At 50.4% G+C, this 17,194-nt stretch overlaps 1 protein-coding gene across 1 annotated transcript in view; it reads right to left on the minus strand.

Annotated features, from left to right (window-relative positions):
* Positions 1-17,194, minus strand: part of aadat (aminoadipate aminotransferase) — a 104,293-nt gene that overhangs the window by 17,065 nt on the left and 70,034 nt on the right. The window contains exons 5-8 of the mRNA XM_084312084.1: positions 16,356-16,415; positions 15,374-15,456; positions 2,567-2,663; positions 1,053-1,114 (exon numbers count right to left, since the gene is read on the minus strand). Of these exons, the coding sequence (XP_084168210.1) occupies positions 1,053-1,114; positions 2,567-2,663; positions 15,374-15,456; positions 16,356-16,415 (302 nt within the window). The remainder of the gene's footprint in view (positions 1-1,052; positions 1,115-2,566; positions 2,664-15,373; positions 15,457-16,355; positions 16,416-17,194) is intronic.

Consider the following 17,194-nt stretch of genomic DNA (forward strand, 5'->3'; position numbering starts at 1 on the left):
ATTATGTACAGGCTCATTCCATCTGATGCAGGCTGCATGGAAGATCATAGGGGTGAAAAGTCACTCATCCCTGCAGTCTATTTTTGAACAAGGCTACCTACTCTAAGGCAAGCCCATACAATTGTCTCGGACCGTCCCATGTTTTACAGTACATGAGTATGAGCTACTGCCCTCTGGGGGGAGGTTTAGAGTTCCACGCTCTAGACTAAACAGGTTTGAAAAATCCTTTATTCCGTTTTCAGTTAAACTTTTAAAATGGCGCCAGATAAATGGCTGGCAATTATCGAATAATCGATAATTTATTGTAATATTATTGATATTTGGTCGTAATATTCTCGATATTTGGCCATACTATATATATGTGGTGTTGCCAGACATCCTGCTGTGAAGGTACTTTTTTGTATCTTTTATATTGTTTATCTTCTTTGTTTGGAGTCAGTCGTGTCTGTCTGTATGTATGCGTTTGTGGCTGCAGTGGGGGTGTAAAGCCCAACAAGACAAACGTCTTTCTCAGGTCTGCATCCCCTTAACAATTGTATGTATTGAGCCGTACTGTATTGTACCCATTCTGCAATCTGTTAAATAAAGTTTTCATTCATTCATTCATTCAACACACATTTCCCAGCTGATGGGACAATAAAGTGACTCTTGACTTGACTAACGACTGTGTGCGTTGACAGGCCGATCTTTGGGTTAGAAGATGGTTTTGAAAAGGTCTGTTGTCGAGTGAAACGCTGCCACAGGAAGATCTCACCACCATCGTCACGGGAACCCCGTCTTCCTTTATTCCTTCCTCTTTCTCCTGTACATTTAGCAGTTTTAGCGACTTCTACGTTTTAACACTTTTTTTCTCTCAAGATGGCGACCGGCATGTGGAAATAATGAGGCGTAGCAACTGTCAAAACCTCCTGTAGCAACCGTCAAAACCTCCTGTAGCAACCGTCAAAACCTCCCGCCCACTTCCTGAAAGCTCCCACCCACTTCCTAAAAACTCCCGCCCACTTCCTGAAAGCTATACAGAGGAGATATGAAAAACACAGGAAGTGACCTACCCATCTATGTGCTTGAGGAAGCCATCCTGGCCCCAGGTATGCAGCAACTGGGAGACCATGAGCTGAGAGAGAGAAAGAGAGAGAGTACTGATATACTGTAATCACTACCAGAGATAAACACTGCTATGTTGTTCTATTCCCATGGTCACAACAGCAGCGAGTTACTCCCTTCCTTCTCTCACTTTTATGAAGATTCTTAAAATAACATACACTTGTTTGTTTACAGTCTGTGAGGGCACTGCCAAATGTGCTACAGTATTTGCAAATGTGTGTATGTGTGTGTGTGTGTGTGCGTGATGAGAGCATGAGAGGGGTCAGGGGAGCAAATGAGTGAACAACTGAATTTAAAGCTTCCTCTCACATTCCCACATAATGTTCTTGATTTGGTGAGAAAGCAGAAGCAAGGATCAGACATCTGAGTTCCGCTAATCCCAACGACAGAGGCCAGAGACACTGTATAGCGAGTGTGACCACGCACTCACACCAGAGTCAGCGAACAAGGACAAAGTTCAAGTCAAGAGAGGAGGTGATCGTGGGCTGGCATCACATTAACCTCAGTGTTGACTTGACTCTGCCTACAATAATGTCTTACTGGTGGCCTTCTGTGGAGTTTGGATAACCGATAATCTACTGCGACTCCATAGAGTCTCTCTCTCTCTGGAATAAAAGTATTGCTTTTCCCCTCAAAATATGATCATTTAGAAAAAATGTTGGTCCAAAATTAATGTTAATTAATGAATGAATTCCCCTCATGGAATGCACCTGATTGGATAAGATGTAATGATGGGCAACATCTAGTGGATGAATGTTATCAATAGCACCTTTAACAAATTGATTTGAATCTTGGCAATGTTTATTATTACTTACTAAAATGATGCCCTTTTCCAAAAATTGCAGCCAAGCTCCCCAGACACAGAACACGTTGGTACGTTTTATGTCCGATTATCACATTGTCCTCAAAACGATAGGGTTAAGGTAAAAAAATCGTTGAAATGCCCTTTTAAAAAAAGGAATGACCCACCTTGCTCTATGATTTAAATGAACGAGGTGGCTTTAAAAGGTGTGGTTAGACGCACCTGTGTGAAGGAGCTAGTGTGCATGGTAGAGGCTGGGATGTGTAGCGCCACTAAGGTGTGGTTAGACGCACCTGTGTGAAGGAGCTAGTGTGCATGGTAGAGGATGGGATGTGTAGCGCCACTAAGGTGTGGTTAGACGCACCTGTGTGAAGGAGCTAGTGTGCATGGTAGAGGATGGGATGTGTAGCGCCACTAAGGTGTGGTTAGACGCACCTGTGTGAAGGAGCTAGTGTGCATGGTAGAGGCTGGGATGTGTAGCGCCACTCTAAAAGGTGTGGTTAGACGCACCTGTGTGAAGGAGCTAGTGTGCATGGTAGAGGCTGGGATGTGTAGCGCCACTCTAAAAGGTGTGGTTAGACGCACCTGTGTGAAGGAGCTAGTGTGCATGGTAGAGGCTGGGATGTGTAGCGCCACTCTAAAAGGTGTGGTTAGACGCACCTGTGTGAAGGAGCTAGTGTGCATGGTAGAGGCTTGGATGTGTAACACCACTCTGTCAACCAACGGCTTGGGTCCCGTCACAAAGCCTATCCTCAGTCTGAAACCATGAAAAACACAAGTCATGCATCATTACAAACTAGGAATGTGAAAAATTCAGATATAAACAAATTGTACACAGATTTGCACATGTACACATACAGGGGAGGAGTACAAGGTGAAGGAAATATAGGTTTTTCAAGGTGTATATAGTGTTAAATAGTGGTGGATGACAGCATCTACTTATAGCCAGGTCAGAGAGGTAGATGTGGTGGAGGAGGCGGTCAGAGAGAGTCAGTGTGGTAGCAGCAAGCAGGGTGTGTGCATGCCGAGGTCGTTCAGCACATAACTGATAAGGACTGAGAGCAGGCAGAATGGTCAGAGAGAGTTTGACATCAATAGAACGGACGTTTAATGTGTGTTAAAGGTAAATAGCAGTTGCCATGACAGCGTGTCACATAGCGACGAGAAGAGGGGGCGGGCCTGTTGTTGCTATGGCGAGAATATAGACAAGTGAGTTTCTTCCGGGTGTAAGTGAGATTTAGCTACGACACACAGACGAGAAGAGCTTGATCAGAGACTTTGAAACGGCTCCCTCCTCCCCTCGCAAAAGGGGGGGGGGGGCAGCAATGGAGAAGATGACACATCATCACTAGCAGATACAGTGGAGGACTGAAGTGCCACGACAACAGGCTTTTGGGATAACAGCCAGGCCGCGATGACCACCGAGCGGGGTGAAAGGAGAGATCATTAGAATAATGAATTTAGTTTCTTCCCAAGACTTTTCAAGGACAATTACAGAATTGGTTTCCATCTGATTACAGAGGCTTTGTTTATGTATTATACAATGGCATGCAAATTTCTCGATTCTGATTGGCTGAAACAGTCAAATTACACGTGGGTATTTGTTATTACCCCCGCTCTTGGTCCCAGGACCCGCCCACAACCGAATTACTATCATTCCGCCGTTTGTGGTTTTAGAAGTGAAAGCAAGATGGCGGGCAATAAACGTTACGAATGTATATGTTGACAGCGTCATAACGACTAAATGAAAAACGATTCTGTCACAGCGAATGTGTTAGTTTCTTACACAATGTTGGATTATGTAATTAGTGGGTCATGAGTCATTGTGGAACAAAATAAAAATCGCGCAAATTGATTGATTGCAAATTTTATAATTTTTTTTCTTTTTTTTTACCTACTTTCTATAGAAGCAGCTGGGAGGTGCGCTGTTTTAAGTGAACGTGGGTTATTGAATTGATTGATTGATTGATTGATTGCAAATTTTATTACTGTCCGCCTTGTTTCCAACTGGTTAAGCTTGGCGACTCTTTCGAAGTTGGTTAAGGTTAGAGTTTGTCTTTAGAGCAGGGCGATAGACCACCAGCTCTGATTCCAAACTCTAAGCATAACCAACTTCGAAAGAGGGCGACTTTTTTTTTTGGGAACTACTTTTTCTACGGATGGTTGTCAATAAATCTTCAACTAATGTGTGTTTATTGTATAGCAATAAGGTTGGATGACATCGGTCATTGTATAAAAGCCATTACACCACGCGCAGTCGTGGGCTATGAGAATTAGACCATGCCTAGGGGGTCTAACAACCGTCTAACAATTTCTAGGGGGGGGCAAGGCCACTTGACCAGTGGAAAATCACAACAACACCAAAGTGCCCCTCCTCCTTCAGAGTTTAATCCCTGGACACACAGGCCGCATTCTGCACCATCCTGTATTGGGATTGGAGGGAATTACATAAACGAATTAAATTGTCCACTGAACTGGAAAAACAAAAGGGTTGGTTACACACGGGAAACACGGGAGAGACAAGCACCATGCTACTGGAGACAGACCAGCACCATGCTACTGGAGACAGACAGGAGAGACAGACCAGCACCATGCTACTGGAGACAGACCAGCACCATGCTACTGGAGACAGACCAGCACCATGCTACTGGAGACAGACCAGCACCATGTTACAGGAGACAGACAGGAGAGACAGACCAGCACCATGTTACAGGAGACAGACAGGAGAGACAGACCAGCACCATGTTACAGGAGACAGACCAGCACCATGTTACAGGAGACAGACAGGAGAGACAGACCAGCACCATGTTACTGGAGACAGACAGGAGAGACAGACCAGCACCATGTTACAGGAGACAGACAGGAGAGACAGACCAGCACCATGTTACTGGAGACAGACAGGAGAGACAGACCAGCACCATGTTACAGGAGACAGACAGACCAGCACCATGTTACAGGAGACAGACAGGAGAGACAGACCAGCACCATGTTACAGGAGACAGACAGGAGAGACAGACCAGCACCATGTTACTGGAGACAGACAGGAGAGACAGACCAGCACCATGTTACAGGAGACAGACAGGAGAGACAGACCAGCACCATGTTACTGGAGACAGACAGACCAGCACCATGTTACAGGAGACAGACAGGAGAGACAGACCAGCACCATGTTACTGGAGACAGACAGACCAGCACCATGTTACAGGAGACAGACAGGAGAGACAGACCAGCACCATGTTACTGGAGACAGACAGGAGAGACAGACCAGCACCATGTTACAGGAGACAGACAGGAGAGACAGACCAGCACCATGTTACAGGAGACAGACAGGAGAGACAGACCAGCACCATGTTACAGGAGACAGACAGGAGAGACAGACCAGCACCATGTTACAGGAGACAGACCAGCACCATGTTACTGGAGACAGACCAGCACCATGTTACAGGAGACAGACAGGAGAGACAGACCAGCACCATGTTACAGGAGACAGACCAGCACCATGTTACTGGAGACAGACCAGCACCATGTTACAGGAGACAGACAGGAGAGACAGACCAGCACCATGTTACTGGAGACAGACAGGAGAGACAGACCAGCACCATGTTACAGGAGACAGACAGGAGAGACAGACCAGCACCATGTTACTGGAGACAGACAGGAGAGACAGACCAGCACCATGTTACAGGAGACAGACAGGAGAGACAGACCAGCACCATGCTACAGGAGACAGACAGGAGAGACAGACCAGCACCATGTTACTGGAGACAGACAGGAGAGACAGACCAGCACCATGCTACTGGAGACAGACAGGAGAGACAGAAGCACCATGTTACTGGAGACCAGCACCATGTTACAGGAGACAGACAGGAGATACAGACCAGCACCATGTTACAGGAGACAGACAGGAGAGACAGACCAGCACCATGTTACAGGAGACAGACCAGCACCATGTTACTGGAGACAGACAGGAGAGACAGACCAGCACCATGCTACTGGAGACAGACCAGCACCATGTTACAGGAGACAGACCAGCACCATGCTACTGGAGACAGACAGGAGAGACAGACCAGCACCATGTTACAGGAGACAGACAGGAGAGACAGACCAGCACCATGTTACAGGAGACAGACCAGCACCATGTTACTGGAGACAGACAGGAGAGACAGACCAGCACCATGCTACTGGAGACAGACAGGAGAGACAGACCAGCACCATGTTACAGGAGACAGACAGGAGAGACAGACCAGCACCATGTTACAGGAGACAGACAGGAGAGACAGACCAGCACCATGTTACTGGAGACAGACAGGAGAGACAGACCAGCACCATGTTACAGGAGACAGACAGGAGAGACAGACCAGCACCATGTTACAGGAGACAGACAGGAGAGACAGACCAGCACCATGTTACAGGAGACAGACAGGAGAGACAGACCAGCACCATGTTACAGGAGACAGACAGGAGAGACAGACCAGCACCATGTTACAGGAGACAGACAGGAGAGACAGACCAGCACCATGTTACTGGAGACAGACAGGAGAGACAGACCAGCACCATGTTACTGGAGACAGACCAGCACCATGTTACAGGAGACAGACAGACCAGCACCATGTTACTGGAGAGACAGACCAGCACCATGTTACTGGAGACAGACCAGCACCATGTTACAGGAGACAGACAGACCAGCACCATGTTACTGGAGACAGACCAGCACCATGCTACTGGAGACAGACAGGAGAGACAGACCAGCACCATGTTACAGGAGACAGACAGGAGAGACAGACCAGCACCATGTTACAGGAGACAGACAGGAGAGACAGACCAGCACCATGTTACTGGAGACAGACAGGAGAGACAGACCAGCACCATGTTACAGGAGACAGACAGGAGAGACAGACCAGCACCATGTTACTGGAGACAGACAGGAGAGACAGACCAGCACCATGTTACAGGAGACAGACAGGAGAGACAGACCAGCACCATGCTACTGGAGACAGACAGGAGAGACAGACCAGCACCATGTTACAGGAGACAGACAGGAGAGACAGACCAGCACCATGTTACTGGAGACAGACAGGAGAGACAGACCAGCACCATGTTACAGGAGACAGACAGGAGAGACAGACCAGCACCATGTTACAGGAGACAGACCAGCACCATGTTACTGGAGACAGACAGGAGAGACAGACCAGCACCATGTTACAGGAGACAGACAGGAGAGACAGACCAGCACCATGTTACAGGAGACAGACAGGAGAGACAGACCAGCACCATGCTACAGGAGACAGACCAGCACCATGTTACTGGAGACAGACCAGCACCATGTTACAGGAGACAGACAGGAGAGACAGACCAGCACCATGTTACAGGAGACAGACAGGAGAGACAGACCAGCACCATGTTACAGGAGACAGACAGGAGAGACAGACCAGCACCATGTTACAGGAGACAGACAGGAGAGACAGACCAGCACCATGTTACTGGAGACAGACAGGAGAGACAGACCAGCACCATGTTACAGGAGACAGACAGGAGAGACAGACCAGCACCATGCTACTGGAGACAGACAGGAGAGACAGACCAGCACCATGTTACAGGAGACAGACAGGAGAGACAGACCAGCACCATGTTACTGGAGACAGACAGGAGAGACAGACCAGCACCATGTTACAGGAGACAGACAGGAGAGACAGACCAGCACCATGTTACAGGAGACAGACCAGCACCATGTTACTGGAGACAGACAGGAGAGACAGACCAGCACCATGTTACAGGAGACAGACAGGAGAGACAGACCAGCACCATGTTACAGGAGACAGACAGGAGAGACAGACCAGCACCATGCTACAGGAGACAGACCAGCACCATGTTACTGGAGACAGACCAGCACCATGTTACAGGAGACAGACAGGAGAGACAGACTAGCAGCATGTTACAGGAGACAGACAGGAGAGACAGACCAGGACCATGTTACAGGAGACAGACAGGAGAGACAGACCAGCACCATGCTACAGGAGACAGACCAGCACCATGTTACTGGAGACAGACCAGCACCATGTTACAGGAGACAGACAGGAGAGACAGACCAGCACCATGTTACAGGAGACAGACAGGAGAGACAGACCAGCACCATGTTACAGGAGACAGACAGGAGAGACAGACCAGCACCATGCTACAGGATACAGACCAGCACCATGTTACTGGAGACAGACCAGCACCATGTTACAGGAGACAGACAGGAGAGACAGACCAGCACCATGTTACAGGAGACAGACCAGCACCATGTTACTGGAGACAGACAGGAGAGACAGACCAGCACCATGTTACAGGAGACAGACAGGAGAGACAGACCAGCACCATGTTACAGGAGACAGACAGGAGAGACAGACCAGCACCATGTTACAGGAGACAGACAGGAGAGACAGACCAGCACCATGTTACAGGAGACAGACAGGAGAGACAGACCAGCACCATGTTACAGGAGACAGACAGGAGAGACAGACCAGCACCATGTTACTGGAGACAGACAGGAGAGACAGACCAGCACCATGTTACTGGAGACAGACCAGCACCATGCTACTGGAGAGACAGACCAGCACCATGTTACTGGAGACAGACCAGCACCATGTTACAGGAGACAGACAGACCAGCACCATGTTACTGGAGACAGACCAGCACCATGCTACTGGAGACAGACAGGAGAGACAGACCAGCACCATGTTACAGGAGACAGACAGGAGAGACAGACCAGCACCATGTTACAGGAGACAGACAGGAGAGACAGACCAGCACCATGTTACTGGAGACAGACAGGAGAGACAGACCAGCACCATGTTACAGGAGACAGACAGGAGAGACAGACCAGCACCATGTTACTGGAGACAGACAGGAGAGACAGACCAGCACCATGTTACAGGAGACAGACAGGAGAGACAGACCAGCACCATGCTACTGGAGACAGACAGGAGAGACAGACCAGCACCATGTTACAGGAGACAGACAGGAGAGACAGACCAGCACCATGTTACTGGAGACAGACAGGAGAGACAGACCAGCACCATGTTACAGGAGACAGACAGGAGAGACAGACCAGCACCATGTTACAGGAGACAGACCAGCACCATGTTACTGGAGACAGACAGGAGAGACAGACCAGCACCATGTTACAGGAGACAGACAGGAGAGACAGACCAGCACCATGTTACAGGAGACAGACAGGAGAGACAGACCAGCACCATGCTACAGGAGACAGACCAGCACCATGTTACTGGAGACAGACCAGCACCATGTTACAGGAGACAGACAGGAGAGACAGACCAGCACCATGTTACAGGAGACAGACAGGAGAGACAGACCAGCACCATGTTACAGGAGACAGACAGGAGAGACAGACCAGCACCATGCTACAGGAGACAGACCAGCACCATGTTACTGGAGACAGACCAGCACCATGTTACAGGAGACAGACAGGAGAGACAGACCAGCACCATGTTACAGGAGACAGACAGGAGAGACAGACCAGCACCATGTTACAGGAGACAGACAGGAGAGACAGACCAGCACCATGCTACAGGAGACAGACCAGCACCATGTTACTGGAGACAGACCAGCACCATGTTACAGGAGACAGACAGGAGATACAGACCAGCACCATGTTACAGGAGACAGACCAGCACCATGTTACAGGAGACAGACAGGAGAGACAGACCAGCACCATGTTACAGGAGACAGACAGGAGAGACAGACCAGCACCATGCTACTGGAGACAGACAGGAGAGACAGACCAGCACCATGTTACTGGAGACAGACAGGAGAGACAGACCAGCACCATGTTACAGGAGACAGACAGGAGAGACAGACCAGCACCAGGTTACTGGAGACAGACAGACCAGCACCATGTTACAGGAGACAGACAGGAGAGACAGACCAGCACCATGTTACTGGAGACAGACAGGAGAGACAGACCAGCACCATGTTACTGGAGACAGACAGGAGAGACAGACCAGCACCATGTTACAGGAGACAGACAGGAGAGACAGACCAGTACCATGTTACAGGAGACAGACAGGAGAGACAGACCAGCACCATGTTACAGGAGACAGACAGGAGAGACAGACCAGCACCATGCTACTGGAGACAGACAGGAGAGACAGACCAGCACCATGTTACTGGAGACAGACAGGAGAGACAGACCAGCACCATGCTACTGGAGACAGACCAGCACCATGTTACAGGAGACAGACAGGAGAGACAGACCAGCACCATGCTACTGGAGACAGACAGGAGAGACAGACCAGCACCATGTTACAGGAGACAGACAGGAGAGACAGACCAGCACCATGTTACTGGAGACAGACAGGAGAGACAGACCAGCACCATGTTACAGGAGACAGACAGGAGAGACAGACCAGCACCATGTTACAGGAGACAGACAGGAGAGACAGACCAGCACCATGTTACTGGAGACAGACAGGAGAGACAGACCAGCACCATGCTACTGGAGACAGACAGGAGAGACAGACCAGCACCATGTTACAGGAGACAGACCAGCACCATGTTACAGGAGACAGACAGGAGAGACAGACCAGCACCATGTTACAGGAGACAGACAGGAGAGACAGACCAGCACCATGTTACAGGAGACAGACAGGAGAGACAGACCAGCACCATGTTACAGGAGACAGACAGGAGAGACAGACCAGCACCATGTTACAGGAGACAGACAGGAGAGACAGACCAGCACCATGCTACAGGAGACAGACCAGCACCATGTTACTGGAGACAGACCAGCACCATGTTACAGGAGACAGACAGGAGAGACAGACCAGCACCATGTTACAGGAGACAGACAGGAGAGACAGACCAGCACCATGCTACAGGAGACAGACCAGCACCATGTTACTGGAGACAGACCAGCACCATGTTACAGGAGACAGACAGGAGAGACAGACCAGCACCATGTTACAGGAGATAGACCAGCACCATGTTACTGGAGACAGACCAGCACCATGTTACAGGAGACAGACAGGAGAGACAGACCAGCACCATGTTACAGGAGACAGACAGGAGAGACAGACCAGCACCATGTTACAGGAGACAGACAGGAGAGACAGACCAGCACCATGTTACTGGAGACAGACAGGAGAGACAGACCAGCACCATGTTACTGGAGACAGACAGGAGAGACAGACCAGCACCATGTTACTGGAGACAGACAGGAGAGACAGACCAGCACCATGTTACTGGAGACAGACAGGAGAGACAGACCAGCACCATGTTACAGGAGACAGACAGGAGAGACAGACCAGCACCATGTTACTGGAGACAGACCAGCACCATGTTACAGGAGACAGACAGGAGAGACAGACCAGCACCATGTTACTGGAGACAGACAGGAGAGACAGACCAGCACCATGTTACAGGAGACAGACAGACTGTCCCCATGCTACTGGAGAGACAGACTGTCCCCATGCTACTGGAGAGACAGACTGTCCCCATGCTACTGGAGAGACTGTCCCCATGCTACTGGAGAGACTGACTGTCCCCATGCTACTGGAGAGACAGACTGTCCCCATGCTACTGGAGAGACAGACTGTCCCCATGCTACTGGAGAGACAGACTGTCCCCATGCTACTGGAGAGACAGACTGTCCCCATGCTACTGGAGAGACAGACTGTCTCCATGCTACTGGAGAGACAGACTGTCCCCATGCTACTGGAGAGACAGACTGTCTCCATGCTACTGGAGAGACAGACTGTCCCCATGCTACTGGAGAGACTGTCCCCATGTTACTGGAGAGACAGACTGTCCCCATGCTACTGGAGAGACAGACTGTCTCCATGCTACTGGAGAGACAGACTGTCCCCATGCTACTGGAGAGACAGACTGTCCCCATGCTACTGGAGAGACAGACTGTCCCCATGCTACTGGAGAGACTGACTGTCCCCATGCTACTGGAGAGACAGACTGTCCCCATGCTACTGGAGAGACAGACTGTCCCCATGCTACTGGAGAGACAGACTGTCTCCATGCTACTGGAGAGACAGACTGTCCCCATGCTACTGGAGAGACAGACTGTCCCCATGCTACTGGAGAGACAGACTGTCCCCATGCTACTGGAGAGACAGACTGTCCCCATGCTACTGGAGAGACTGTCCCCATGCTACTGGAGAGACAGACTGTCCCCATGCTACTGGAGAGACAGACTGTCCCCATGCTACTGGAGAGACTGTCCCCATGCTACTGGAGAGACTGTCTGTCCCCATGCTACTGGAGAGACAGACTGTCCCCATGCTACTGGAGAGACTGTCCCCATGCTACTGGAGAGACTGACTGTCCCCATGCTACTGGAGAGACAGACTGTCCCCATGCTACTGGAGAGACAGACTGTCCCCATGCTACTGGAGAGACAGACTGTCCCCATGCTACTGGAGAGACAGACTGTCCCCATGCTACTGGAGAGACAGACTGTCCCCATGCTACTGGAGAGACAGACTGTCCCCATGCTACTGGAGAGACTGACTGTCCCCATGCTACTGGAGAGACTGTCCCCATGCTACTGGAGAGACTGACTGTCCCCATGCTACTGGAGAGACTGTCCCCATGCTACTGGAGAGACAGACTGTCCCCATGCTACTGGAGAGACAGACTGTCCCCATGCTACTGGAGAGACTGTCCCCATGCTACTGGAGAGACAGACTGTCCCCATGCTACTGGAGAGACTGTCCCCATGCTACTGGAGAGACTGTCCCCATGCTACTGGAGAGACAGACTGTCCCCATGCTACTGGAGAGACAGACTGTCCCCATGCTACTGGAGAGACAGACTGTCCCCATGCTACTGGAGAGACTGTCCCCATGCTACTGGAGAGACTGACTGTCCCCATGCTACTGGAGAGACTGACTGTCCCCATGCTACTGGAGAGACAGACTGTCCCCATGCTACTGGAGAGACTGTCCCCATGCTACTGGAGAGACTGTCCCCATGCTACTGGAGAGACAGACTGTCCCCATGCTACTGGAGAGACAGACTGTCCCCATGCTACTGGAGAGACAGACTGTCCCCATGCTACTGGAGAGACAGACTGTCCCCATGCTACTGGAGAGACAGACTGTCCCCATGCTACTGGAGAGACAGACTGTCTCCATGCTACTGGAGAGACAGACTGTCCCCATGCTACTGGAGAGACAGACTGTCCCCATGCTACTGGAGAGACAGACTGTCCCCATGCTACTGGAGAGACAGACTGTCCCCATGCTACTGGAGAGACTGTCCCCATGCTACTGGAGAGACAGACTGTCCCCATGCTACTGGAGAGACAGACTGTCCCCATGCTACTGGAGAGACTGACTGTCCCCATGCTACTGGAGAGACAGACTGTCCCCATGCTACTGGAGAGACTGTCCCCATGCTACTGGAGAGACAGACTGTCCCCATGCTACTGGAGAGACAGACTGTCCCCATGCTACTGGAGAGACAGACTGTCCCCATGTTACTGGAGAGACAGACTGTCCCCATGCTACTGGAGAGACAGACTGTCCCCATGCTACTGGAGAGACAGACTGTCCCCATGCTACTGGAGAGACTGTCCCCATGCTACTGGAGAGACAGACTGTCCCCATGCTACTGGAGAGACTGTCCCCATGCTACTGGAGAGACAGACTGTCCCCATGCTACTGGAGAGACAGACTGTCCCCATGCTACTGGAGAGACAGACTGTCTCCATGCTACTGGAGAGACAGACTGTCCCCATGCTACTGGAGAGACAGACTGTCCCCATGCTACTGGAGAGACAGACTGTCCCCATGCTACTGGAGAGACAGACTGTCCCCATGCTACTGGAGAGACTGTCCCCATGCTACTGGAGAGACAGACTGTCCCCATGCTACTGGAGAGACAGACTGTCCCCATGCTACTGGAGAGACTGTCCCCATGCTACTGGAGAGACTGACTGTCCCCATGCTACTGGAGAGACAGACTGTCCCCATGCTACTGGAGAGACAGACTGTCCCCATGCTACTGGAGAGACTGTCCCCATGCTACTGGAGAGACAGACTGTCCCCATGCTACTGGAGAGACTGTCCCCATGCTACTGGAGAGACTGACTGTCCCCATGCTACTGGAGAGACAGACTGTCCCCATGCTACTGGAGAGACAGACTGTCCCCATGCTACTGGAGAGACTGTCCCCATGCTACTGGAGAGACAGACTGTCCCCATGCTACTGGAGAGACTGTCCCCATGCTACTGGAGAGACTGTCCCCATGCTACTGGAGAGACAGACTGTCCCCATGCTACTGGAGAGACTGTCCCCATGCTACTGGAGAGACAGACTGTCCCCATGCTACTGGAGAGACTGTCCCCATGCTACTGGAGAGACAGACTGTCCCCATGCTACTGGAGAGACTGACTGTCCCCATGCTACTGGAGAGACAGACTGTCCCCATGCTACTGGAGAGACTGACTGTCCCCATGCTACTGGAGAGACAGACTGTCCCCATGCTACTGGAGAGACAGACTGTCCCCATGCTACTGGAGAGACAGACTGTCCCCATGCTACTGGAGAGACAGACTGTCCCCATGCTACTGGAGAGACAGACTGTCCCCATGCTACTGGAGAGACAGACTGTCCCCATGCTACTGGAGAGACTGTCCCCATGCTACTGGAGAGACAGACTGTCCCCATGCTACTGGAGAGACTGTCCCCATGCTACTGGAGAGACAGACTGTCCCCATGCTACTGGAGAGACTGACTGTCCCCATGCTACTGGAGAGACTGACTGTCCCCATGCTACTGGAGAGACAGACTGTCCCCATGCTACTGGAGAGACAGACTGTCCCCATGCTACTGGAGAGACAGACTGTCCCCATGCTACTGGAGAGACAGACTGTCCCCATGCTACTGGAGAGACAGACTGTCCCCATGCTACTGGAGAGACAGACTGTCCCCATGCTACTGGAGAGACAGACTGTCTCCATGCTACTGGAGAGACAGACTGTCCCCATGCTACTGGAGAGACAGACTGTCTCCATGCTACTGGAGAGACAGACTGTCCCCATGCTACTGGAGAGACAGACTGTCCCCATGCTACTGGAGAGACAGACTGTCCCCATGCTACTGGAGAGACAGACTGTCCCCATGCTACTGGAGAGACTGACTGTCCCCATGCTACTGGAGAGACTGTCCCCATGCTACTGGAGAGACTGACTGTCCCCATGCTACTGGAGAGACTGACTGTCCCCATGCTACTGGAGAGACTGACTGTCCCCATGCTACTGGAGAGACTGTCCCCATGCTACTGGAGAGACAGACTGTCCCCATGCTACTGGAGAGACTGACTGTCCCCATGCTACTGGAGAGACTGTCCCCATGCTACTGGAGAAACTGTCCCCATGCTACTGGAGAAAGACTGACTATCACAGTGTTACACACATGCACACAGACATACAGCACACACACCACCATTACCCAGAGGAGAGGATCTTGGAGAAGGAGTCTGTTCTTATGATGCGTCCATCAACGTCCATAGAGAGGAAGGTGGGGGCCCATGGCTGAGGAAACTCACAGAGTAATATAAATTAAGCTTCACGTGAAAGCAGATGAAAGGGTAGTACTGCCCGTTAATAGTAGTAATCAGTTAAGTTAAGTCAGTGCTTCTCAAACTTTTTCTGTCAGGCCCCCCTTTGGCGGACCAAAATATGTTGGGCCCCCCCCCCCCCCTCGCCCCAACAAAAGTCATGAAATGTGCCATGTTTAAATTGATTGAAATAACACCAATATCGTGACCTTTCAACTTGGCCCTATATTTTGTTTTCAGAGCTGTCATGGATGAAAAGCCAGCTTCACACAGATACTGTATGTGGTGCTGAATGGTATCAACACCTTAACTGCTGCATCATGAGATACTTGGTGCTCAGCACCACACTCTGAAACTAGCTCTCCAGGTGGTATCAGATGAGATTTCAAAGAGTTCTTCCAAGAGTTTGGATGGAGATGTGTCAGGAAGCTTTGTCTCAATGTTGTCTGTAAAGGTTTTTTTATCCAGAGTAACTTGGTGATCCTTTTCTGTGTTTTATTAAATAATGATTTTCAGATTTTGAGAAATGGTATTTTCATGGAGAACAGTGCAGCTGCAACAGATAGCACTTTAGTGATAATTTTCTGTAATCCATTTTTTTTTTTTTTTATCAATCTCAAGGCCCCCCCTGTCATGCCTCTGCGCCCCCCACTTTGAGAAACACTGAGTTAAGTTAACCTTTATTAATCCCCCCCTGGGGGGCGCGCCCCCCACTTTGAGAAACACTGAGTTAAGTTAACCTTTATTAATCCCCCCCTGGGGAAATTCGTTCTTTGCAGTTGACACATCCCAACTATTTAGGAAACAGAGTGCAGCCACACATCCAGTGCAATAACTGAATCATAAAATATCTGATCAACTGAACCAATTTACCTTCTCAAACTGCAGGAAATAGTAGGGATCGTCCTCGATGATGAGCATGTCGTACTGTCTGGCCAGCTGTGTAATCAGCACAGGGAGAGGTTAATACGAGTCTGGATGATGAGCATGTCGTACAGTCTGGCCAGCTGTGTAATCAGCACAGGGAGAGGTTAATACGAGTCTGGATGATGAGCATGTCGTACAGTCTGGCCAGCTGTGTAATCAGCACAGGGAGAGGTTAATACGAGTCTGGATGATGAGCATGTCGTACTGTCTGGCCAGCTGTGTAATCAGCACAGGGAGAGGTTAATACGAGTCTGGATGATGAGCATGTCGTACAGTCTGGCCAGCTGTGTAATCAGCACAGGGAGAGGTTAATACGAGTCTGGATGATGAGCATGTCGTACTGTCTGGCCAGCTGTGTAATCAGCACAGGGAGAGGTTAATACGAGTCTGGATGATGAGCATGTCGTACTGTCTGGCCAGCTGTGTAATCAGCACAGGGAGAGGTTAATATGAGTCTGGATGATGAGCATGTCGTACTGTCTGGCCAGCTGTGTAATCAGCACAGGGAGAGGTTAATACGAGTCTGGATGATGAGCATGTCGTACTGTCTGGCCAGCTGTGTAATCAGCACAGGGAGAGGTTAATACGAGTCTGGATGATGAGCATGTCGTACTGTCTGGCCAGCTGTGTAATCAGCACAGGGAGAGGTTAATACGAGTCTGGATGATGAGCATGTCGTACAGTCTGGCCAGCTGTGTAATCAGCACAGGGAGAGGTTAATACGAGTCTGGATGATGAGCATGTCGTACTGTCTGGCCAGCTGTGTAATCAGCACAGGGAGAGGT

Source organism: Notolepis coatsorum (genome assembly GCF_963971535.1).
Source record: "Notolepis coatsorum genome assembly, chromosome: 4".
Classification (NCBI taxonomy): Eukaryota; Metazoa; Chordata; class Actinopteri; order Aulopiformes; family Paralepididae; genus Notolepis; species Notolepis coatsorum.